General features: G+C 37.4%; 1 protein-coding gene across 3 annotated transcripts in view; it reads right to left on the bottom strand.

The window, feature by feature from the left end:
* The window catches only part of dab2ipb (DAB2 interacting protein b), a 118504-nt gene that overhangs the window by 66475 nt on the left and 25295 nt on the right, over positions 1–26734 (bottom strand). Inside the window, exons 1-3 of one of the 3 annotated variants that reach the window (XM_079815756.1) lie at positions 26612–26728; positions 11642–11754; positions 7706–7824 (exon numbers count right to left, since the gene is read on the bottom strand). In XM_079815756.1, coding sequence (XP_079671882.1) covers positions 7706–7824; positions 11642–11719 — 197 coding nt within the window. In that variant the 5' untranslated portion in view covers positions 11720–11754; positions 26612–26728. Of the gene's footprint in view, positions 1–424; positions 593–7705; positions 7825–11641; positions 11755–26611; positions 26729–26734 lie in introns of those variants that run through there. The other 2 variants (XM_079815757.1, XM_079815759.1) reach the window with 2 other exon arrangements.

Here is a 26734-nt window from a genome sequence, read left to right as displayed (position 1 = left end):
CATTTAAAAAACGAAACAAAGAAAACACAAGTGACAGGCAGCCAGCGATGAGCAGGAGTCATTTTAATTACCACAAGAATGACACACCCTCCATCACATAAATAAACTTTAAATTAAAGCGTAATCTAATCAAATGCAGCTTATTTAAAAATCCTACTGCAGATGTGTTGCTGCTGGCCACAGTGACTCCACACTAAAATGGCATCAGAATTTAACCACATGAGTCCAGTGACCCAGAACATCTAATGTGACCAACATCCCCCATCACAGACACACAAAACAGTCACAAAACAGTCCCAGATCACAGCATGTCTATGTGTGAGCGTGCGCGAGAGACTCCTAGTTTGCATAATCACATTAAATTTGTGAGAACAACATGAAAACAGTCCGAGCCAAAGACTAAGGAATCAGACTGATCACTCACCAGTCATCATGTGAATTCAGCTCAGCAGTCGCACACCGGAGAGAACAGGACAGGAGATAACCCTGAAGGTGAAGGGATCTGTTGGGCAGTTCTCACAGCTCCATTTTTCTCTTTTCCGGCGCCGAGCGCTTCCCTCTCCCTGCTTCTCTCTCTCACCCAGTCAGCACTGAGCAGCCCGACCGCTGCCGGTTGTTTTCTGGGGAAGGCGGAGCGGAGAAAAATCTCTCTCTCTCTCCCGTTCACTCGTTCAGCCCCGTCTTTCACCCCCCATTCACTCTTTCTCTCTCTCTCTACTGCCCTCTTGTGCTCTCTTAGTCTGTCATCCTCCCTTTCCTTGCATATTTTTCCACTGTCCTACTTCCTCTGCTCTCTCTATCTCTCTGTCAGAGTTTGTATGCGTGTGTGCTTGTATAAATGGTTTTACTCTCTCCCACAGACAAAACTAGACATGCACAAAAATAAGAATCTCATATGCGTGTCTTTGTTAGTCAGACGACTCCCTTTCATCTCAAATCAATACTCACAGATGGCTGTGACAGGGTACACAGCATATAATCAACCAAAACAACATTTTCTCCAATACTAAATAAAACGGGTAATTTCATATGCAGCCCCGGCTCTGTCAACAGTTCTTCCAGACTTCAGCTCAGAAATCAGCACGCAAACAGTCTGTTCACACTCCTGAAAAAAGTTTCCCAACTCTTAGCTAACAGTTTGGAGAATGAAGACTATATATACACACTTACCATTCAAAGGTTTGGGATTGGTATGATTAAATATTTTAATAAGTGAAAGAAGTCTCTTATGCTCGCCAAGGCTGCATTTATTTGATTCAAAATATAGTAAAATATATTGTGAACTGTTTCCTATATTATTAATAATACCTAATTTTGTTTAAAAATAATTTATTCCTACGATGGTAAAGCTGAATTTTCAGCAGACATTACTAAAGTCTTCAGTGTCACATGATCATTCAGAAATAATTTTTAATATGATGATTTTCCCAAACTTTTGATCAATTTACTGCAGTATTCATTTCTTTAAAAAAATCTTACTGACCAAAAACTTTTGAATGGTGGTTTAGGCTATACTGAACACAGAAGTACACAAAATTATATTGCATACTTTAAAATAATGTAATTTAAACTATATTGTAAAAGTTGTAACTAATATAATTTGAAATAGCTACGCTTCAATTTAAAGCCAATCAATAAGAATGGATTGAAAGAACTGTGTTTGTTTGACAAATTGAACGAAATGCTTGAGTAAATGATTCCATGACTTCCAAAAAATAAAGTATTAAAAAAAAGTATTTTACTTTTAAATTACTTTGTGACCATTAAAAATGTATATTCTGTACAGTATGAATGTGTGTTGTATTAATGTAATCTGTACATGCTACATTTGTCATGGTGTCATTGTCATGTGACCTGCCAGCATCACGCTTCATTGCCATTCACAAATCCTCTCCTGTGGCCTCATGGGGTAGTAAAGTGTCCATCGAATGCACACTTCAGAATCTCGCTGGAAATAATAGTTCATCCGGGTACTTTTTGCCTACTATTTTATGAACTGTGAATTAGGACATATTACTCTTTTCACTTTTTATTTTATTATACTAAGAAGTTTGTGGTTTCGGATAATCAATAATCATTGTTTATTTATTTGTGTACATTACACAAACACTAATTCCTCTTATGCATTATTGCTGAGCGAGAACAGTGGACACTTCTTCTGTATTTTAAAGCAGATTAATTGCTTGCACATTCAATAAAGACAGCCGATGTTGTTGTCCAAGCAGACTCGAGGCCGTCTTTGGGGCCTTATTAAAATCACTCATCACAAAACATACATATTGAGCTTGACAGTTTGATTAAAAGTGTCTCTAGTTCAATCTTCATACTTCAGTCTTTCCTTAGGAATTAGTTCCTTTTTTACCCAAATGAAATTTACTGAGCAATAAAGCAACACTGAGATTTTTCCCCAGATATGACAGTTTCCTTGACAACATCACCTCTTCCCAGCTCAGGAGGGAGCGAACCAAGGATACGCAAGAGAACAATAAAACGAGCGGCGGTAAAATTGGCACAAATGTTCAAATGCTTTTAATTTAGATCTGACCCTGTATAGTCATTAGAATCTTTGAGCATCATCTGAGAGCATCAAATAAAAAGCGGTGCCAGTCTAGAAAGTTTATTAAAGTCTGTTTGTGTCTATGACAAGACTTGTGTCTGTGAATGTGTGTGTGTTTAAGGAGAAAAAAGAAAGTTTTGCTCCAATTCTGTCCGTGTCTTTTTGTGAGGCTCTCCGTCATTTAAGTATATGCTTCTCACCATACACATGAATGGTACTTTCCTTTGACAAAATACATTTTTGTAGTCAAGTTATCATTGTAGTTTTGCCTTTGAAAGTGAACATATGGAAAAAATATATTCAAGTAGTTTTGTGTATACGTGCAGATATAGATGAAGATATACTATAACTAAGGGAGTTCCTTCCTTGTCCATCATCCACAAATCATTTCTGAAAACTAAACTTCAAATGCATACCACAAAACAAAACAAAAAAATGAATGGTTGTGGCATCACGACCATAAGCACATGTACTTCGACTGCCTACAATTACATATCATTGCCTAGTTGATGTTCAGCATTCTGGAGGTCAATAGCCAATCATAACAGAGGTCATTTACAATCATAACATTGGCCAAATTAACATTGAACTGTTCTAGTGCAATAAACAGAAAATAAGGCTACATTCATACTGTCAGCTTTTGGGAATGACAACCACGTTACTTGCAGGTGTGAGTCTCGAAATGTCCCGTTCACACAGCAACTTACAGTAGTGTCTCAAATACTGTCTGAATGAACGTGCAACGAGAATCAAGGCCGTATTCTCTAACCAGTAGCCATAACGACAATTACCGATGTAATATCAAAGATGGTAACGCCCGTAAAACTGAAAAGTTTTATCACGTTTGACACAACAAGAGTCCAATCGAGCCGCGAGTTCATTTGCCCCATCTTCATTAACCAACAGCAGCTTTTATATCTGTGTAAAGGGCAGAGAATTTGAGTCACGCCGCTCGCAAGTAGACCACAAAACTGATGGGAGCCACTCCACAGTAACTGGATCTAAAACCTGCAGATAACACAGCTCATATCTCAGTTGTTGTAAGTTAACGAAAGCACACATGAAAACAAATTTAAGTTGAAATCCAGTTTACACACTAAGAACAATCGTCTTCTCCATCCACCAGAACCGAACAGCCTGGTCTATTGGTAAATGGTTCAACTTGTGGCTGGTATCATGTTTTCTAAGTATCTAAGTGCCATCTGTGCCAAGAGGACAAACAATGCAAACTAAACATTTCAATGAATTATGGGTGAACAGAGAGCGAGAGAAACAAAGATTCAAAGGAGTGCTCAAAAATTCAGAATTCTGAAATTAATAAAACAAAACCACATCAATAAATAGGCTTTCTATAAAAAAACAATGCAACAGAGACATAAGTGCATTTATTACATATTGATACTGCATATGATAAATGTCCTTTTAGACGCATCTGCCTTTGTATAAGTATATCCCATGATTTAAGTGCTTAAGTGCTTAGTTGTTTTCTATTGAGAGCACTCGACTTTTTCTAGTAGAAGCCACAATCAGACTGTCTTGTAACGCAGGGTCATTTTCAGCCAAATGAATGCAATAATCCAGAACAGACAGAGAGATACATGCATAAACACTCCAGCACAGATTGAAAAAGCTGCACTCACATCAGCCGGGGCATCGGGCACAGAATTTCAACAAAAATCCATTTGGCCCCACAGAAGTCTAGAGTACTCATCCCCTATCTGTACAAGCACAGCCATCCATAGTCTGCTCCAGCCAAGCAATGCTGACAGCACAGACAATTACTACACTTAATCCAATCAAATGAGATGCTTTTAGGATTAGCAGCATCCGCACATATAATCTCATTTGTGTAAAGAATGGATGAGCAGCTCAGGCCATGGGTTTAGAGCAATGGCTGATGTAAATGCTGCTGAAATAAGGTAAACGAGGGCTGTGACTGAATGGGAATCCTTAGGGTCTAGGCTAACGGCTAAAGCTAAACTGGAAACTAATGCCCAGATTAACAAGAGAATCGACGCTGAGCTCAGATCAAGTGCAACCTGGGGTTGGACTGACTGAGGTCCAAAAAAAAATTGCAAACAAACTTACCAACTAACTAACTAACTAACTAACTATAATACAACAATAAATAAATAAATAAATTTCCTCATAATAAACGACAACAACAAAAATACTGCTTTCTGCTAGATTTTGAGCAAGTTCAATCTGGTTGATCATCTGGTTGGTTGGGCTGAGGTCAACCTGGTTAACCATGTTCTAAAATCAATGGTGACAACTAAACTAAATGGAAGCCTGCTTTCCCAACAGTGTAATTTATCTATATATTGATTTGTTTTTGTTTTTATTAAACAAAAATATCATACAGAATGACTGTAATGCCACATTATGAATCGGTCTGTTCTGTGGAATCCAGATTTAAAAGCACAAAATACAAAAGTTGGGAGCAAAGCTAAAATGTTCACTGGGCAAGAGGCTCCAAACTCTTCATTTTGGGTGCCGCCTGGAAAGTGCCACCAGTCCATTATGACTGCTGTTTGCCTTGGGGAAAAAAAACTATGTAATTGTTTATTGGACACGGAGCATTCAATCGATGTATTTTTCCCCTGACTTCATGATTTACATTTAGTCTTATAGCAGACTCCCATCTCACAATACCTCAGTTAATGTCCACTTTAAAGATTTAAACTAGAAAACAGAACAGGAATAAACCATCTATTTCTAGTCCCACTACCAAAACTGTTATTGTTCTGCAAATTGTGCGCATAATGGTAAGTGTATCAAATTTATGGTAAAATAAAGTACAGCGAAACTTTCAGAACCAAAATTTGCATAGAAATGAGCAAAAGCTCAAGAGCAGGGCACAGCTGCAGTCTGTTTAAAGTGAGGGATATTTATGGGATAAGGCAATGAGAAGATGCATGAAGGAGCATCTCAGAGAAAGAGGCAGATGACAGATTGGACTGCAAAGCTCTGTCGGTTTTCACTGACAAGAGAGGCATGTCAAAAGTGACCTCAATAACCAGTATGCCAAACAGACACACAGAAACCTTCAGACCACACACACACACACTTCACACGTCATTGTTCACTGTGCAGCAAATTATGCAGCACGGACATGGAGGAAATGCAAACTCTTACATTTACATACGTGTTATACCATAAGAATTAGCACACAGAATGCAAACACATGCAAACGCATCCATACTGAGACACATCCGCCTTATACAGCTGCACACACAGTATCTCTCACATCCAGTAAAGCTTTAAAATAGGTCAGAAACAATCCCTTTTTATTGTGTCCAATAACATTTGGTGCCATGACCATGACTGTACTGACTGTACATGACTGTACATGACTGTAACTCATTTCCAGTCAAGCCAGTGACTAAAAGATAAAACAACTGGGATTCTAATGCTTAAAGCTGATGTGTGTCTTTTTTTGTTGTTGATAACTTTAGTTATAGTTTAAAACAGTGGTTTTCAACCAGGGGGCCAATACCCACTAGAGGGTCTCAACACACTTTCAAGTCACACACTTGACAGCTGCAAAATGGTTTACAACGATGAAAAATAACATAAAACACAACAAGTTGAAAGTAAGCTAAAACAGCTAAAAATGTATGTCTCCTTTTAATCTGTTCGTTTTAATTTAAGAACCAGTGTTCCCACGGTCTTGAAAAAATGTTTTAAGTGTGATTAAAGTGTGAATTTAATAATTGTGTAAAGTGTGATTTTTAAAAAGTCATGGAAATGAAAAAAAAAAACTGGAAAAACATGTAAATCTGGTGTCTAAATAATTTGTAGTTTGACTATATATATATATATATATATATATATATATATATATATATATATATATATATATATATATATATATATATATATATATATATATATATATATATATATATATATATATATATATATATATATATATATACACACACACACACAGGGCTTGACATTAACACCCGCCATTTGTGGGTGGATTTCAGCTGAGGCGTGTCACACAGTCACTCCCACTAGCCACTTTGTGGGTCTTCTCAAAAGGTATCTCGTGTTGCGCATTATAAAAAAATCACGTTTTCTGTTGATTCTGTTGATCGTATGAATGCAATGTCTAATAATCAGAGGCGTTCAGATTAGTCATTGCTGAAACGCGGGAGTTTTCTTCAGAGCGCGCTCTCACTCACTGAAATCTGCACTCTCATCATAAACAACAAAGCAGAGATGCGTGTGATGTACGCAGGAGATTCATTCAAACAGTGATTGACTGTTGTTGTTCTATTTCAGCAGCAAAAATAGTTTCAAATAAAGATCACAGCAGAACCACAGCGCATCTGATGTGACTGGCATAAAGTCGGCTTGACGTTAGACATTCGATATTCGTATACGACTTTGATTGGCATGCACGTTTCTAACTTTAAGCATTTGAAGAGAATGACTTACAGTCATAAAACCAACAGTAAATTATTCATCTGGGTGTCAAGTATGATGCACACCTTTTAGATTTTTGATAATAATATAAAATGTCAAATTGCATGAAAATATGGATATTTCCTGTAGACTTGATTTGTACAGTGTTCATTTACATATAGCCAAAAACAAATTTCCCAACAACAAAATTGTGGCCAGTGAAAATGCTGAGTGGCTAGTAACTTTGGAAAACCACTAGCCACAGTGGCTGGTGAGCAAAAAAGTTAATGTCAAGCCCTGTATGTATGTATGTATGTATATATATATATATATATATATATATATATATATATATATATATATATATATATATATATATATATATATATATATATATATATATATATATATATATATATATATATATATATATATATATATATATATATATATATATATATATATATATATATATATATATTTTAGCCTTCCTTTGAACATTTTCTTGGACAATTGGAGGCCTTGGAGTCAAAAAAGGTTGCTAAGCACTGGTTTAAAACTATCCAAAAACACAGATCCTCTATACACTTAGAGTAAATGTCTGTCTGAACGAGTACGTTTGGTTTGGTGATGCTAGTGGCATAGAGATTACACACTTCAACTTTAAAAAAAAAAATAAAAAAAAGAGAGAAGAAGAAGATTGGAATGAGAAAGAAAATCGATGTTGTTTACCTGTCATTGTCCACTGGTCTGAAGCCTGGCAGGATGTGTCTAAAACTGCTGTTCCTGTCCAGTTTAGGCTGACTCTTAGTCCGCTTTATTGAGCCCTTTAACCTGCGACTCAAAAATCCCTAATGAGGAAATGACAGAGAATAAGAGAGACATTATATATATATATAAAAAAAAAAAAAAATTCCAATTGATCTTTCACCACCATTTCATACATTCACTCACTCGTTAAATCTCCCACATTATACACCCCTTTTCTGTGAAAGCATCTGTCACATTTTTTTGTGGCTTAAGACTCACTTTCCTTTAGGCACCAGTTACCATGGAGACAGCGTGTTGGCATCAAGGGCATAGAAAGGAAAAGGAGGCATAAAGTGAGAAAGAGTGAAAAAGAAAGAATGAGAGCAAAAAGGACCAAGAATGAAAGTCAAGGACAAAGTACGATCCTCATCCTTAATGTGATGCTGCTATAGTAGAAAGAAAATGTGAGCAGAAGAGAGTGAAAAAGGCAATGGAGAAAGAGAGAGAAAATAAGAAATGGTGTGGGAAGTGTGTCGAAAGGAAAAGAGAGGTGAGACAGTAAAAATGAGAAGTTTCTGACAAGTGTTAGTAAACAAACAGAAAGCAGGCCGTTCCCCCCTACCAATTAAATTCTAGATAATTAAAGGCACCCTACTGATTACTACTCACAATATATGCAAATTATTACACACAGACATCTCTTAATCACAGAGCAATCAGTCAGAGTATTGCAGCGTACAGTTTGCTAGCACCGAAAGAAAGCAAATCAAATCAGAAGAGGACTGAGAGAGACAATGACAAGAAGACATCTGAATAATAAACAAGCTCCCCTGTCCAAACATAATATGAATTGTAAAAAATACAGCAGCAGATCTGGAAATGTTGTGCGTTAGCTTTGAAAGGTGAAAGAGGGTAAATTGTAGGGCTGCAGCAAGTTTATGTTGAATGTTTCAAAGAAGGTCATACGTTTTTAATTTCATGTTGCCAGGTTGTCACAGCAAGCACTTTGAATGCAGTCACGGGTAAACTGATAATTATTTTGAAAAATATTTTAGCAGGTCTTTAGTGGAGAGTTGCCTGACATAACTCACTTTTTTAATGTTTTAAAAGTCTCTTATGCTTACCAAGGCTACATTTATTTAATAATAAAATACAGTAAAAATTGAGAAATGTTATTACAATTTAAGTTTTCTATTTTAATATGTTTTAAAATGTAATTTATTCCTGTGACGGCAAAGCTGCATTTTTAGCCTCCTGTCACATGATCCTTTAGAAATCATTCTAATATGCTGATTTGATACATTTCTTATTATTATCAATGCTGGAAAAAAGTGTAATATGTTTGTGGAGACAGGACTCTTTGAAGAATTTATTTGAAATAGAAAGATTTTGAAACAGTTTAAATGTCTTGTCTTTTATATTTTTATAATGGAAGTGTATTGTGATAGTTGCTGTTGTCATTAAATGTATTAAAAATACAAGCTTCATAGAGCATGTCAATCAAACAGAGCTCAACAGCAAAGAAACAATCATGTGTATCAAAACAATATTCTTTGTTAAACATCAAATTAAGCTTTTAAATAGACTATAATGTCATATGATGACATAAATGTGTTACTATGTTTAGAGGAAAGAATGCGTGTGTCTACCACTTACCAGTATTTATACAAAAACTCTTCTGGTGTTCTTTACATTATAAAAACCTGTTCATGCCAAAGATGATAACTATTACAATATACTGTATATTGTAGTAATCGTCCTAATCCTATGAGAATATGAAAGTCCACACTAAAGCTATAACGATATTGTTGTAATCACTTTCAGAATGTCTTTTTTCCCCCAGCTGAAACATTGACAGCCAATCAGAATTCACCTGAGATGCAATGCCAAATGACTGCAGTATAGCATATGTACAGTGCACAGTGCACAGTTGTGGAAAATCTGATTAAAATATATTGAATCAGTTATCAAAACAGTTGTTCTTTGCAGCACAAGTGAATGATTCAGTCAAGGTGTGTTATGTCAAGCCGTGTTAATAAGCAACTATGGAGCAGGTCTGTCAAACAGGTCATGGATGTTGACAGTCAATTTCCAGGGCAGAGTCATCATTCCCTTGGTAACACATTTTTGCAGGATCCCATCATCATCCTTAGGTCTATGTTGAACCACAAGGATTATTTGGCTAAACAAATAATGAAACACAGATCACCTTTTCATTACATCTGGGTTATGTGGAAGCGCAAGAATTTAAATAAAGGCTACGTCAAATACCTGCCAGGACAAAATCAACAGAAAACACAACATGAAATACATTTAACTAAAGCCTTTTATAAAAAATAATAACTAAATAATATCACTTTTAATATCACTCAGTGCCGTGTCAGTTCAGTCAGCTGTGCGTCAGGCACCCACTGAAACTAATAGTTTAAAACACAGCAAACCTGAGGCTACTGAGTAACTCCCCCCCCCCCCCCCCCCCCCCCCCCCCCCCGTGTTTTTCCCACACTCCATCTGTAAATGCACAATTTGTTGACAGAATGGGTTTTAAAGAAACAACATTTGAAAGCATTCTCCAGACAAAACTCAAAACTACTCATCCTTGTTTCTTAAGATGGACTGTTTTGTAATTATATGAATATTCTTCTCATATGAGAATGTTCAAGGTCAATCAATACATCTGCTCATGCATCATGGTCAAAACTAGACCTATTGATGGTGTTAGTCATGCACAGTGAATAAGAGCTCAGAGCGGAGGATAAAAGGAAGGAAGGAGGGAGTTGAATACAGACAAGATAGGAAGAGGGGAGAAAAATCTCATGAGCTCTTGCTGTCAAAGGCTACAGTACCGTTGCCTACCAGCGGGGGGTGCAGGGGATTGCAATTACTTCCCTAATTGCTTGTGTACTATAGACTGACCTAACCATCAAGCCATGGCATCTTCTATTCATTCACCCAAAACATTAACATCTAAAGCTTCCATTACTTGCCTCAAACCTATTCAAACATGTACAGCATCAAGAATAATTATGATGGAGACGTTTTAACGTCACAGAACATTTCTGCACACTATGCACTAAACTAGAAGAATACTTGAGCCCGAATCTGCAGAAGCTCAGAGGTCAAGTGGCCCTTGACTCAGAGATCTCATTTAAATGTAATTACATCTGCATTCAGTAAATGATAAGCAGCAAACACACATGTAGACGCTTTGCAGGACTTGATTTCATACAGAGGGTGAAAACTACTGAATATCACCTGCTGTTGATTGCTAATGATTCACTTCCCGCAACCGGCACATAATGTGAGCCTCAATTTGAAACAATTGCTAACAGACTGCCTTTCAATCATGAGATGTTTTTTTTCAATATAATTAAAATTTTATAACAATTGCGGCATTCGAACACTGGTAAAGCTTTCTGATGCCCATCCATAAAATGTCCCTTTTAAATGGAGCTTATTTAACATTTAATGTTGTCTGTAATTGCGTAATATCCTAATGTATAATATAGCCTATATATACAGTACATAGCGTTGATCTAGACCTTTCTTAACTTAATACTAGGCTGACTATTAGGCTCTAAGCCTGTGATTTTGGTCCAGATCTTGAGTTTGGTTAAATATTTAGCTTAACATGACTTTGGTTGAATGTGCACTTGATTTTTGTTTTCTAATTAAAGAAAGAAAAAAAAACACCTTCACAGCTCTAGTTTATAGCCTGAAGTAGGAAATTAGCATTTGACAAAATGGCTTTAAAGCCTCAAATTTATTAGAATTGTTAAAGTTTTATTACTAAAGATCAGAAGAGTAGTAGCAATAAAGATAAAATACATCTGAGCACACTATGAAGTGCACATCTGGAGACCAGACTGTGTATAATCAGATACACACTTACATATGACAAAAACATATAATACTCACTGTGACCCTGAAGGGTGTAGCAGCAGTGGCAGTGGGCTCCATTGTGGGAGGGGCTTTGTCAGGGGCGGAGCCTGGCATGCTACGTCTCCGCCCTGTTCTCTCAGGTGGAGAGTCTGTGAGACAGGGATAGATATTTTTTTTATTTAATAATGAACTTATTAAATATTAAACGCTATTAAATACAAACGTTTCTGCCTCATCACCAAAGTCCTTCAATAAAAAAAAAACACATACGTTTGAAATAATTTTAAACATCCAATAACATTAATTTATTCGCAGCAAGTCAAAAAATACTCTAAATATCCAAACGATAATGCACATTTTGTACTTATAAAACGATACTGAAATAGCATCAGAATAATCTTTGAAGGTATTTATTTATTCAGATAGCTTTATGACAGCCAAGAATAAACCCTCATGCACAAATCCCAGCATGTTGTCCAAGCGTGGATGTAGACGACAAGACTCTCACAGCATGATCGATAGGCAGATTATACCACAGAAACAATTGTCATGCCAACACACCCATTCGGTGACTGATTTTCCACTGTCATAATGTCCTAATAGCCCATTCATAAAGTCATCAAAACTCTACCTCCTTGTGCCATCAGTATACAAAGCTCTTAAATTTTCTCACTGTTTCTTACTGCCCTTCGGGAGGACCCTGGCGTTCACATGCTAGGGAAAATGACTGCTTTATTCAATCAGTGTCAAGATAGGTACACATAGATCTAGAAACAGATTATGTTGAGTGCTTCGCTCTGATCTCACTATCACACACTGATCCCCCTACAAGACACAATCTGAGCAAAGTCTTTAGTCGGAACTCATTTTTCCCACACACACACACACACACACTCAGAGAGAGAGAGAGAGTGAGAGGGAGTGGGGGGTGGCAGAAGTATAAATTCTTTTCAAGCATCGTTTCACCCAATTTCCCAAATTTCAACCATCTGGTATGTTGTGTGGACTGGAAAATAACATGGTCATGAACTTTTTTTGAAGTTTAAGAGTATACTGTCGGTTCAAATTTATAAGTTAAAGTCCTATTACTTTTGCAGGCCCGTGGTGTGATAATTCATTTTTATACATATTGTAATATATAATAATTTGAACAACCATAATACATTATAAAAAAACATTCCATGTTATCTTCAAGAAGTGATATGAGGCCTAAAAACTAAAAATGTATGTCGCACTGCAGGACACAGCTGTAAATGCTTGACGTGTCAACTACACATAAAGGTGAACAATATTTTGAAATGAAAACCAAGGACATTTCTATTACAGCGGGCGATGAATCGTTAAAATTGTATTGTTTTACTTTGTAAGCTATTTAACACACAGACAAAAACTGTGACGTTCCCCAGGAAAGCATGCAGTCGGTCATTTGGTTACCCTAGTATACCATCTTCTGTCAGATGAGGATCACTTTCAAAACAGATTTAAAAAATGCTAAACACATATGAAAGAAAAAGAAAATTCTCACATTATCCAGCTAAAACCCCTTTCAACGGCAGATTATTAAACTTCAATCGAGTGAACCAGTTTCCATCAAGCCCAGTGGCGATATGTAATGAGAATTCAACAGTAGTTTGATATGGGAGCGATGTCTTTCACTTTCCCTCAGTGTGAGAGTGTCTGCTTGTTAAAGATATAAGATGTGAAGGAACACAGCTGTGAGAGAGTGAGAATCAGTCCTTGTGGCTACTTTGTGTGTGGTTCTAGATGAATGTGACGATCAGTGTTTCATTTACTGCTCCTTCCCTCAGGAGAGGCTGTTCCACAAGTGTCAACCACCTGTGAGCTTAGGCAGGGGAAAAAAGGCAAACAGACAGGCCTTATAAGAGAAAATGTATTTATCTGTGTATAGCTGTAGCTACATGTCAGATGATTTTGGTTCAGGATTGATTACATTGCACATGTATATCAACTAGGGCTGCTCAATATTCTTACTACTATTATTATATTATAACATGATAGTTCATTTTTATCATTTAAATATAAATATCTTAAATTGAATGATACATTCTATATTTTTTTTAATGACACACACACAACTTTGTATAGTTGTCATTTTTAGAGTGACTAATTAGTAAAATAATAGAAGAAAAATATATAGTTACTAATACAGTTGTGCTTTATTGATGTACAAAGTTTAACTTTTGCTTGAATGAAAATAAGTCCTTCACCACAGGTTGTTTTTCAGGTCACATACATCAAACAGCTATTTATTTCATTTATTCTTAGACATTGATGTGTAGGTGTTTGCAGTTGAATATCTTTTGCTGACTAAGGGTACATTTACACGACAACAATGTACCTCTGTACAGACGTCAACATTGCTGAAACAATCCCATTCAAACGGATTTGCGGAAACGACTAAAAACACTTCCATATGCATGCCAGGCCAGTAGTTGACGATGTAAACTAAGCGGGAAGATGTTTTTAGGTCGGGGGTGCTGTGTTTTTTGTGTGTGTGACTTTTATAGACTTTGAATAAGAAAGTCTATAAAAAAACATGTCAAAAATCAGTGTGAACACTCAGTGTTAAACAGCATATGCACCGGGACATTTGACTGCACATCGCATCACTTAAAAAAAAAAAGTTTTATTCACGATTAAAACGGACCGAGCTCAGCTGTTTACACTGACATATACAATAAAAGAGCCTGCACAGCGACAGGAAATGAAAATTAACACAAAAAAACCTGACTTACTTTATACAACACCGAAGGTGGACTAAATTATACACTGCAACGGTCACAATATCACATTACAATCTGCATGCACGTTTTAAAAAACAATTCAACATATAAATAACACTTCTTAATAGCCCACTTAAAGTGTTTATTACAAATAAAATACTAAATGCTAAAAATGAATACGCGTAAATAAACAAAAATTTGCATTTCATTTACAATCCAGCCCAACTTCCCGTGCCCCTGCGCCTATAGACTGAACACGTAATGCGTAGGTACGGTATTGTTGTTCGCAAAAACGAAATGCCAAAATCAATAAAACGTTTTTAGCTGAAAACGGTGTTGTGTAAACAGCCTCTAAACTAAATTAGAAACAGCATTATAATGTAACCTCTGAAGAACATTGCATTAAGACAAGAAGATATGACCACCCACACACACAAACACCTGCACATTTGTCTCTCTCCTTGAGTTAAACATGTGTTTCCATTAGACCCGGTTGTCCTCAAAGGCACCATGATTGACAGGTACCTTCCCAGTGGTCATACAGGACAATCAGGCTCTGCTGTTCCCATAGCAACCACATCTCAAACCTGCTGAAAATTCAGCCAGTATTAGAATACTCCCTTACAGAAACTATTAGCGCATGCACTCACACAGGGTCAGAAAACACACTTCCTGAGCTGTGGGCTGGGACACAATGTTTCCAGTTTTTCCTGTAGAGGACATTCCTGAGTGAGAATGAAGTTACGGAACATGCGTCATGATCTAACACATAAGAGCACTGAACAATTACAAAACCTGACAATGCAATGTTACATGCAGACACATATATATATTTGTGAAAAGTCCTCACAAATTTATTGAAACATGGTTGAATCTGAGGACTTTTCACATAATCCTCACTACTGTGTGTATACCACTGATCATATAAATGACTGGATTTCTTATTGCATTCTAAACTGCCACCGGAAGTGTTCGAGTAGCCATCTTATGATTTCGACAAAGGGCATCATTGACTTCACCCGATTTCCAGCTTATCAGTTGCACACACATTTTTTAAAGGTCCTGTTCTTCATCATCCCATTTTTCAAACTTTAGTTAGTGTGTAATGTTGCTGTTAGAGCATAAATAATACCTGTAAAATTATAAAGCTCAAAGTTCAATGCCAAGCGAGATATTTTATTTAACAGAGGTTCCCCTTCAAAGCCTACAGCGAACGGCCGGTTTGGACTACATCCCTGTACTCCCTGCTTTAATGACGTCAGTAGAACAGTTTGTTGACTAACCTCCGCCCACAAGAATACGCAAAAAAGGGGGCGTGGTCTTGTTGCTCTCCCACATGGAGAAGAGGAAGTGTTGCGTTTGTAGAGTGTGTTTGTCGCCATGTCGTCGAGACGCTGTTATTTTCATCCCGGAGTCAAATCACCTTTGTTTGGCCTTCAGGGGCTGTAGTTTGAGCGCGTTCATCTCCCCGTTATGGTAAGAGGCGTGACCTTTCCGGGCAACGTGCGCTAAGCTGCTGTCGAATCACAACACGGGAACCGCTGGCACAATCAGAACTCGTTACGTATTTCTGAAGGAGGGACTTCATAGAACAAGTAAATCATCAAGCCGTTTTTAGGACAGTGAAAACAGCGGTATACAGATAAGTAAATTGTGTGAAAAATACTGTGTTTTTTACACGCGAAACATGAACACATGTTATATTGCACACTGTAAACACAATCAAAGCTTCAAAAACACAGGAAAAATGGGACCTTTAAGGTATATGTATGAACATTAATTGATACGTCGAATATTATCTGTAATGCTCATGGTCAGCAGGATAAGCGATATATAGAAATCATTACTGTGGGTGTGTCTACTGCACACTGCCAAAAAAGATAACTGAACTAACACAAAATAGATTTATTTATGCATGTTATTATGCAGCAAATATTAAGCATGGACATTCTATATTGCCAAAAGTATTGGGACACCCCTCCAAATCATTGAATTCAGGTGTTCCAATCACTTCCATGGCCACAGGTGTTTAAAATAAAGGACCTAGGCATGCAGACTGCTTCTTCAAACATTTGTGAAAGAATGGGTCGCTCTCAGGAGCTCAGTGAATTCAAGCGTGGTACAGTGATAGGTTGCTACCTGTGCAATAGGTCCATTTGTGAAATTTCCTCACTTTTAAATATTCTTCGGTCAACTGTTAGTGGTATTATAACAAAGTGGAAGCAATTGTGAACAACAGCAACTCAGCCACGAAGTGGAAGGCCAGTGCAATAGCTACAGACCTCCAAACTTTGTGCGGCCTTCAGATTAGCTCAAGAACAGTGCCAAGAGAGCTTCATGGAATGGGTTTCCATGGCCGAGCAGCTGCATTCAAGCCTTAGTGCAATGCAAGTACATCACCAAGTGCAATGCAAAGCATCAGATGCAGGGGTGGACTCTAGAGCAGTGGAGACGTGTTCTCTGGAGTGACGAATCACGCTTCTCTGTCTTGCAATCCGATGAACGAGTCTGGGTCTGGTGGTTGCCAGGAGAACGGTACTTGCCTGACTGCATTGTACCAAGTGTAAAGTTTGGTAGAGGGAGAATTATGGTGTGGGGGTTGTTTTTCAGGGGTTGGGCTTGGCCCCTTAGTTCCAGTGAAAGAAACTCTTAATACTGCAGCACACCAAGACATTTTGGACAATTTCATGCTCCCAACTTAATGGGAACAGTTTGGGGATGGCCCCTTCCTGTTCCAACATGACTCCCAACACCTTTGGGATGAATTAGAGCAGAGACTGCAAGTCAGGCCTTTTCGTCCAACATCAGTGCCTGACCTCACAAATGCGCTTCTAGAAGAATGGTCAAAAATTCCCATAAACACACTCCTAAACCTTGGGGAAAGCCTTCCCATAAGAGTTTAAGCTGTTATAGCTTTAAAGGGTGGGCCAACTCCATATTAAACCCTACGGATTAAGAATGGGATGTCATTAAAGTTCATGTGCATGTAAAGGCAGGCATCCCTGTGTATACTCTATTGTTGAGCTAATTATTAATTTAACAAATGTTTAAGTCGTTATCTTTACTGTTTCGAAATACATGCTGTTAAATAAAACACTGTTGAATCATTTACAGTTACTGTACGAATAAAAACAGTATTATAGAACACAACATAATTACATAACAGTGAATAACTGCACATGATGAACTAAGCTGTATGTAACAAATCTTTATTCAGATTTCATCATTTTTACATTTGTAATACAACTGCTGAGGGGTCTCCTCCGTCAGCTGATCTGATAATTTGCTACTGTAATGAACATGAATGTAAATTTTAATAAGCAGGGTAAATACTTAAATTTAAACAAATAACCATTTAAATGTTTAGGAAGTTTACATTGAAAGAATGTACAGTGAGACTCCAGATATAAATACGTTCTCTCATTAAAATCAGATGATTTCCTATTCATTCAATAGAATGTGAGGGAATAGGGAATACCAATATGTCATCAATATATCGACATTAATCATCCGCCATTTGTTTTTCTTCTCAGGTCACGTGATCTTGTGAGTCTCCGTGAATTCTCTCGTCTCACTGTGGAAATGCTACTATTCGACAGGTGTGTGGTCTTGCGGTCCGGACGAATCTTCTAGTGTGAGCATTCAAAGGATTATAATGCCCTTATGTCTGTGGTATCCCACAGTTTTAAAATTGATTAAGATTTGAAAATCGTCTAATGCGTCCCAGGCCAAGACGTGGATGTAATCTGCATTGTCATTTGAAGATTTTAGACTTTTAGAGTCACCGTCTTCCACCAGAGCTGCTTTAGTCACTAAGGTAACAGTTGCTAGTTCATTTTGCAAGTTCATACAGACAGTATTCAAGACGCTACTTTAAGCTTCTGTGTCAACAGGATATTTAGACACTCACTAATGCAGTTGTCACTGTGAATGTTCATGGAATTGTGTTCAATAAAGACAATAAAGATTATAATTGTTTGTGTACTGCTAGCTTAAGCACATTGTGTTTTGTCTATACTTGTGACTTTGATGAAAATCTGATGACATTTTATGACAAAGTAATGTCAAAAACTAATTCCAAAAGTTTATAATACTTTTCTTGCCACTGTATAGTGTGTACAGTACATAACATATGTCTATATATTTAATTTACAAGCACTAATGCAGTTCTGTCGGGGGAAAACAGTGTATGCTTAACTTACAGGATTATATACTTTAGTTACATTTAGCATATGTATTTGTATCTATGTATTTTGAATTTACTTCACCTTCATGTGCATTTGCGCCCCTGTTTGTCACCTGTGATTATTTTAATCTGCAATCAGAAAAGTCTAATAACAGGAGGGTAACTGAGATGGGTAGCTAGTAGTTATGTGATATCTACATGGAGGCAACTATGAAAAAAAAACAATACAGTGGACCTTTAAAGGAAAACACAATAGGGACGGTTTTCGTATGCAAAGGGTGTGTGTGGATGCTGTCCAGTAGTCTTTTTCCTGATCAAACACTCCCTGCATCTGCTCCTAAAGCACACTGTGCTTGAATGACTTTACAGCAATGCAAAAGAGCACACACATGCAAAAGAGATGCCCAACTGTCAGCTCTTTGAAAACAGAAAATGGTAGAGTAATACATTATACTATAGCTTCGTTTCCAACAAAATTTACGTGACGTAGGACTGTGCGTGACTTTCCAGTTCCATTTCGACTTTCCATTTCATCCTCCACATATAAGCTTTATCAAGCCTCAACCTCGTTGCCTGTCCATCTATTTTTTAAACTTGATTTTTTATTCGAATAGCAAATAACTCTTACTGAACGCATCACAACAGACTTTTAAAAATGGTTGAAATAAAATGCTGCATTAACTCAACCAATCAGCATGTTCAGCGTTACGGGGGGAAGTTTTTCCCAACGCACTGAGCACCACCCCAAAGGAGTCAGGAGGCCTATTTTCCATATCTATGTTTGGCCTGACAGCTTTTTCAAAGAGTCCAGTGTGTGCATTATAACAATGCTGCGTCATAACGTACACGTGTATTTGATTTCATCTCATCCGGTTAGTCGTATGCATAATGACCATTTGTTATGCAATGTGGTGCAGAGGATTAAATGAGTCAACAGTAACATAATAGTGCATAATGAGTAAAGGAGTCAGAGATGGAGCGAGACGGCACATTATGAGTTCGATCTGTTCTCTGCAGGGGTCTGTGGTACATCAAACTGCTCATGATTGAAGCCAATCCAATTAACAAACCACTCACCACATGCTTTCTGCCCAAAACAACCTACAGTGCACTAATAACAGGGACAGTTCATCTGGAGCAGAATCTGGTTTAGTGGCTTTGCTCGGTGCTGGACTGTGATCACAGTAGCCACCCAGTTCCTGGATCATCCCTACAAAGTGACTGAACTTGAAACCTTTATATTAGTGGCCCAGGTCCATTGAAATACCTCTTCCACTAAGGTAAAGAGGGTAAAAGGAAAACGCTGAAAGTACAACTCAAAATTCCCTCTCTATGAAATAATGCAGCACATCAAAAAAGAATTTGATGAAGTGTATTCAACTGAAGACCACAGGCATTAAAAGTTATGTTTTTTAATCTTTCAAAACTTTCTTTTCCCCCATTGTGGTCAGATATCTATGTGAGTGAGAGATAGATTGAGAGCATGTCCGTATGAACGTGTGATATGAGTATGGGAAAGAGCAGCAAAGGGAAGTTGGTGTTTTTGGACATGGTGTAGAAAGAAAACTCAGACATTCCAAGACATCACACACGCATTCATATCAACAGCAAATATAGCAAATCAATAACAAAGCTAGAAGCTAGACAAATATTTAACTGAACAACAGACTGTAAAAAAAACATCCAGCTATCAGATGATTCTCACACAGCTTTCTCTTTCCATTCCAACACTGTTATCTCTTTTGTCCTTTCACCTTCCTCGTTCTCTTCATTTCCTGTCTTTCATGTCTTCATCACTCTTTCTTTCCTGTTCTTTCACTCTCTTCCATTGTCTGTTTTGATTTTCTAGCTTGACCCAGATCTTCAGTTAAGTTTACACTCTCTGGATTACACTATAGCTTAACTGTAAGACACACACACATGCACACACCCTATGAAAGATACAGACATTTTTATCAGATCACTCTTTGAGATAACCCTGACACGTTATGTTCTTAGCCAAGTTTATAAATAGATGTCAGAGTATGATAAATTCAGTCTTTTTGTTACTATACATAGTAGCGAGGTAACAAAAAATGATGGGGAGAAGAGTTGGGAATAGTAAAACTCTGAGCCAGGTATAACTAGAAATTGCCTATAAGAGCACCACAGCGCAATGTATGAAAGCACATGTACTAACTACTAGACCACACTTCTGCACTGTAAACCCTAACATAGTCATTGCACGCTATAACCTTAAACCTGGATGATGTGACTTGTTTAACATGATCAACTCCTGTTAGTTATGTATGATTAACTCTGGAAGTATTCCTTCATTTAAACAACTTAATTTGATCTGGAGATTGCATCGGGAAGTAAAGTAAGTGAGTGAAAGCAATTGGAAATTGTCTAATTTGTATCATCTGTACTGCCTTTCACACACGCCACAGACATAATTTAAATATTGTGCAGAAAAATCACGGTGATCGCATGTTAATGCCAAGTTTAAACGCAGCCTAAGAAACTGTGAAACTGGTCCCGCATCAGCAGTACAGAACAATCTCTACTGTAATCTTCTGACATATCGTTCCTGTGAGATAATGCCGAGCAAACATGTGAAACCCACAGCTGCAAGCAACTGTCAGTAGCCCGCTAAGCCCACTAATCATTATCCCATGCGTTTCCTAATCAGACATTATAAACCATAGCATAGCAAAACGCATCAACTGTGGGAAGAGCTGGGGTTGTACTGTTCCCAGAACAGGTTATTTCTCACACAGCTGTGTCAGCGTGTGCGTTTCACAGGTTGTTCATTTAACAGCTGGTACAGTGGTGATGTAATGCTGTATTATCGAAAATGAACAGAGAGGAGGAAGGAAGCGAGAGCTGGAAAGAAAACACACTCTACAAACACTCACATGCAGCCGACTGTGGTGGATATACGTCTCACTATACATAAGCTACAATTTGCTCTCCAGATCCTATGCATGTTCTCAAACAAGTTCAAACAGTGTTATTATGTGTGTTTATTCTCCCTGTGTGGGGTGTGTTTGTAATTGGTTGGGTAACAGGGTTGAGCTCAGGTGAGCTCATCGAGGCACCATTACCTCATACTGGTGCAGAATTTGAATATTCAGATACAAAAGTGCCGCCATCTTCTGTCATGCATGAACTGATAAGATATCAAACAGCAGAACCCAAACAGCACTGCAGATAACAAAGCTCATAATTCTGTTCCAAGTACACTCAATTTGCATGATTCCTATGGTGATGTGCATCTTCACACGAGTCGTAATTAGTTTGTACGTTTTATTTTTGTATTACACGACTCTCTGAAATATGATTCTGGTTGGAGGAAAATATAATATAAAATAATAATTAATGTATTTGGTTATAAAAAACAACAAGAAAATGGTTACATTTAAGCGGTTTGGATCGCCAAAGTCACGCGATTTTCAGCAGTTGGGCGGTTTGACATGCGATCCGAATCATGATTCGACTCTCTGATTCATAACGCTTCGAAGCTTCATGATGGCGTGTTTTGAAATCGTCATCACTATATAAGTCGTTATTTAGTTTTTTTTTGCGCACAAAAACTATTCTTTGCGCTTCATAAAGTTATTGTAGAACCACTGTAGTGAGATGGACTTTGTAACGGTGTCTTTAGTACCTTTTATGGGTCTTGAGAGTGTACAGTGCATTGTGCCAATGGAGGCCTTTCTGAGCCATCAGATTTCAACTAAAATATCTTAATTTGTGTTCCGAAGATGAACGGAGGTCTTACGGGTGTCGAACGACATGAGGGTCAGTAATTAATGACAGAATTTTCATTTTTGGGTGAACTAACCCTTTCTGTATGAATTAACAATGAAAAATACTTCTAAAGCATTTAAAGCAATGTTCATTTCAACATTACTAAATCATTATTGAAAACAGAAGGTGTATATGTTAATTTTACTTAATGAGTAAAATTAACTAACAATGAATTTTTTAATTTTTATTAGAGCCCGATGGATATAGGTTTTTGGGGGCCGATACCGATATTAGGGAGTAAAAAAAGTCTGCTAACGATATATCGGCCGATATACTTTGTGTATATTATAGTACAGTACCAGACAAAAGTTTGGACACACTTTCCCAGTGGTGTGTCCAAACTTTTGACTTGTACTGTATATAGAATGCAGTATAATATACATACATTATACATAAATACAACAGAACAATTTTCAGGTACATAAATTGTAATCAAATGTAAAATATCACTTCATAATCTTCAGTGTTTACGTAAATATAGATTAACCCTTATTAAAGTTATTCAGTCAAGAGCCGTGAGTGATTTTTTTTTTGTTATCTCATCTTTCATGAGAAAACTCTTCCCTGTAATCGACAAGATTTTCCTGTGTTTTCACTGTTACACGGTAGGGGGCGCTATTACACAGCTCCTGAACGAGTACAGAATCTCCTGATCAAAACACAGGCGAAGAAGAAGCAGAAACGAGCGATCTCTTATAAGCAGATTGATATTTAAAATAACGCGATCATCAATATTAAACAGCATATAAATCAAAACTGCCTAAAGTTATTGAATGAAATTTTGCCCCAGGATGAGCTATAGGACTGTGAAGCTTTGGGGGTGTTGATGGGTTTTGATCATTGTTCTGAATCCCATCTGTATGTAAGTTAGTCACGCTTTATTCATGAAACTTACTCACATTCAAGTGTTGATAAAACAAAGGCTCTGTTCTTTCTTTTGATATATTGCATGTTCAAATATTCTGTGGGCCCTGAAACTTGTGAAAATGATGAAAAATGCTGATGGTGAGAGGACAAAAGCTCAGAGTAACTTCATTAAATATAATAATAATCTCGAGGTTTGGTGGTTAACCTCGAGGTTTGGTGGTTAACCGCACACCCCCGACCATACCCCCCCCCCCCCCCCCCCCCGATAATAAAATCAGTTTTCTTTATTATTAACACAGCAAATTAACATTAATATTAAGTTGTAAATATGAATAATTAACTATTAATTAGCACTAATAAATACTCTTATCTATAAATCACTGCTTCTGTTTTTTTTTTTCATTATTGTTGTTGTTGATTAACATTAACGGCAGACAGCAACAGGTATATTAAGTTGCTTTCACTTCAAGACCTACAGAAATGCGGGGATCCAAACTGTTTTTTTGTTACAAAAAGACATATCCGCCCAGATGGACAAGATTAATATGTAATGGACAAGATTAAGATTATGTGTGTATTTGACTGTTCAAGCACAATAAGCCTAGAATGAGAAAACAAATTGGTACTCGCGCTCTGACATCAGTCAGTATGCCAGTACCGCATTAAAGGAATAGTTCACCCAAAAATGAAAATTCTGTCGTCATTTACTCACCCTCAAGTTGTGCTGAAAAACAAAAGAAGAAATTTGGAAGAATGTCGGTATCCAAACCGTTGATGGACCCCATTGACTTCCATAGTATTTTTCCCCACTACAATGGAAGTCAATGGGGTCCATCAACTGTTTAGTTCACAAAATTTTTCAACACATATTCTTTTGAGTTCATCAGAAGAAAGAAAGAAACTCATACAAATTTGGAACAACCTGAGGGTGAGTAAATGATGACAGAATTTTCTTTTTTGCGTAAACTAGCCCTTTAAGCTCTCTTTCGTGGTATACAGTGATTTTAATAACTCTTTTTAGTAGTATCAAGCATATCATACTTTTTATTTTGTCATTCATCCATGTTTCTTAATCGCTTCGCCTGGTCCTTGGCAGACGAGAAAGGTATGTTTCCCTGTTTCACACAGACCCTTCACTGACATCAAATGTGCAACATCTATATCCATGTGAAAAAAATGCATTACAACCCAGGGATAATTCAATTAGATATTTTTTTTGTGAGACCTTTACATTTTTTTGATTATTTTCTAGTGAAATGCAGAATTATGCAGGATTACATAATTTTGTGTTGTATTCTGACTGCCTTTCACTTCAAAAGTTTACCACAGTGATGTCACCTTGAAGCTGAAGTCCCCAAAACAGCTGTGCCATTACAAAGCCCCATCACAGAGCACATCATATACTACATGAATTGATTGAAATTAAATTTAAAATTGATGATGTGATTGAATTGAGTTTGAATGACTCAGGCATCTCAATCGACCCCCTGTGTAATGAGCCCAGATAGCCATAACCTGGATGAGAGTTTAAGGGAGCCATTCACAGCCATCACATCTGAAATTACTCAGAGTGTGTGTCTGAGAGAGAGTGCAGGAGCTTGTTGAGCCATACTGAAGTACTGAGTTCCTGCTTGACCAGTTTGAAAAATGTGAGTAAGAGCATGTTTGTTGTGTCGGTTTTAATACTTGTGGCTGGTCACCAGTCTTGTGGTTTAACCTTAAAATTATAGCAGATAATAACCCCCTCTTCACACATTGACGCGTACTCTGCCCGCTCTGCATGAGGACTCGTTAACTCTTGTGCGGTTTTGTCCTGGTGACACTTAGGTGTTAAAACTGACACTAAACTGACGGAGTGATCAAGCTTTTTGCACAACTTAACAAACTTAACAAAATCGGAGGGAAGCAAAATTCTAACTGCATAATATTTATATTTATTGTGCTTTCGTACTGAATGTCAGCTGTCAGTTGGCCACAGTCATGATTTTAATATTGATTTTAATTTTATACAACATTTCTATAAACATGAAACTAATACCAGACTTCACATTACAGAATTATGTCTATGTAATGAATAAATACATTTGTCAAATTTGACATTATATGACAAAAAATAGTTCCAAACAAGTCAACGCAGAATCTGTTCAGCATTGAAAAAGCAACACATAGTAGAGACGATTGGTTACTGAATCGGCTAAGTGAATGACTCAATGGGCCCTATTTTAACGATCTAAGCACATGGTCTAAAGCGCATGGCGCAAGTGCACTTTGGGAGTGTCCGAATCCACTTTTGCTAGTTTAACAATGGGAAAGATGGTCGACGTGCCTGGCGCATGGTCTAAAAGGGTTGTACATAGTCTCTTAATGTGTAATGGGTGTAACGTGTAATAAACCAATCAGAGTCTCATCTCCCATTCCCTTTAAAAGCCAGTTGCGCTTGCACCATGGCCTATTCACTATTTACATGGCAGAATTTGCGAACGAAAGACTGAACGCTAATAAGCAGAGTGTATGCGTGTTGTGGACCCGCCTAACATGCTCTTTAAATAAAATATTGCGCTACTGAATTTAGACCAGGTTTCAGTTGGTCAATGGCGCAGTCTATTTCAGTTGGTTTTTCAACGCGCCAACCATGCGCCTGAACACACCTCGGTTTCAGACCAGCACGCCCATATGCGCACAAATGGGCGCAAATGCATTTTGCTATTTAAACGTGGCGCAGGACGTGAAAATGATAACTGCGTTGGGCTGAAATGATCAAAAAACACTTGCTTTGCGCCTGGTGCCGCATTGCTTCAGGTGTATAATAGGGCCCATTGACTTTTCATAAGACACAGAAACACTTATCGCCACCTACTGGCGTGACGATTTGGAGGCACTGAAAAAAGTCCTACCACTAATGCAGACTCAAAGTGCGACAACTATTTTGAATATTAAATGACACATGCCCCCTTCAATGTCTAGTTACTAGCCTGCAAAACGCAACACATTAATAGCAAGTCTAAAATGACATGGTTAAAGAGGACGTTTTTTTAGATCTAAAGAGAAGTGAGAATTAAAGTGAGATACATTTTTATTATTAATGATGTTCTTCTTCAGAATTAAAATAATGTGAATACGTTTTTTCCAGATAAAAAAAAAAACTTTTCTAAATAAGTGAATAAGAGTGCTACAATAAACAAAGTGGTAATAACTGTGGTTTATGGCAGTTGCACTCTAATGTTGGGCTGTTATGTTTTACTACTGTGTGGCAAACATAAATATTACACAAAAACTAAACAAACTGCAGTGTAACAGTTGTTAGTATTACCAAGATATACAGCACCATTTATTAACTTAACAAAACTGACATTGTTTAAAGGTGCAAGGGAATATATTTTCAGATACAATGTAGTAAAGTTATAACATGATGTTTACCCCTATTGTTTGTGGCTCTGCTTCTACTCCTGGAGCGGCTGCGTTGTCTCTGTAGCCTCGTTCGACCCAAGAGTCTGTAGTAATATCCTGGTCTCCCAGAACCTTTCCGTGTAACACCTGACA

Source organism: Gobio gobio (assembly GCF_949357685.1).
Source record: "Gobio gobio genome assembly, chromosome: 4".
Lineage (NCBI taxonomy): Eukaryota > Metazoa > Chordata > Actinopteri > Cypriniformes > Gobionidae > Gobio > Gobio gobio.
Note: the sequence above shows the minus strand (reverse complement) of the source record. Positions and strands in the feature narration are given on the sequence as shown.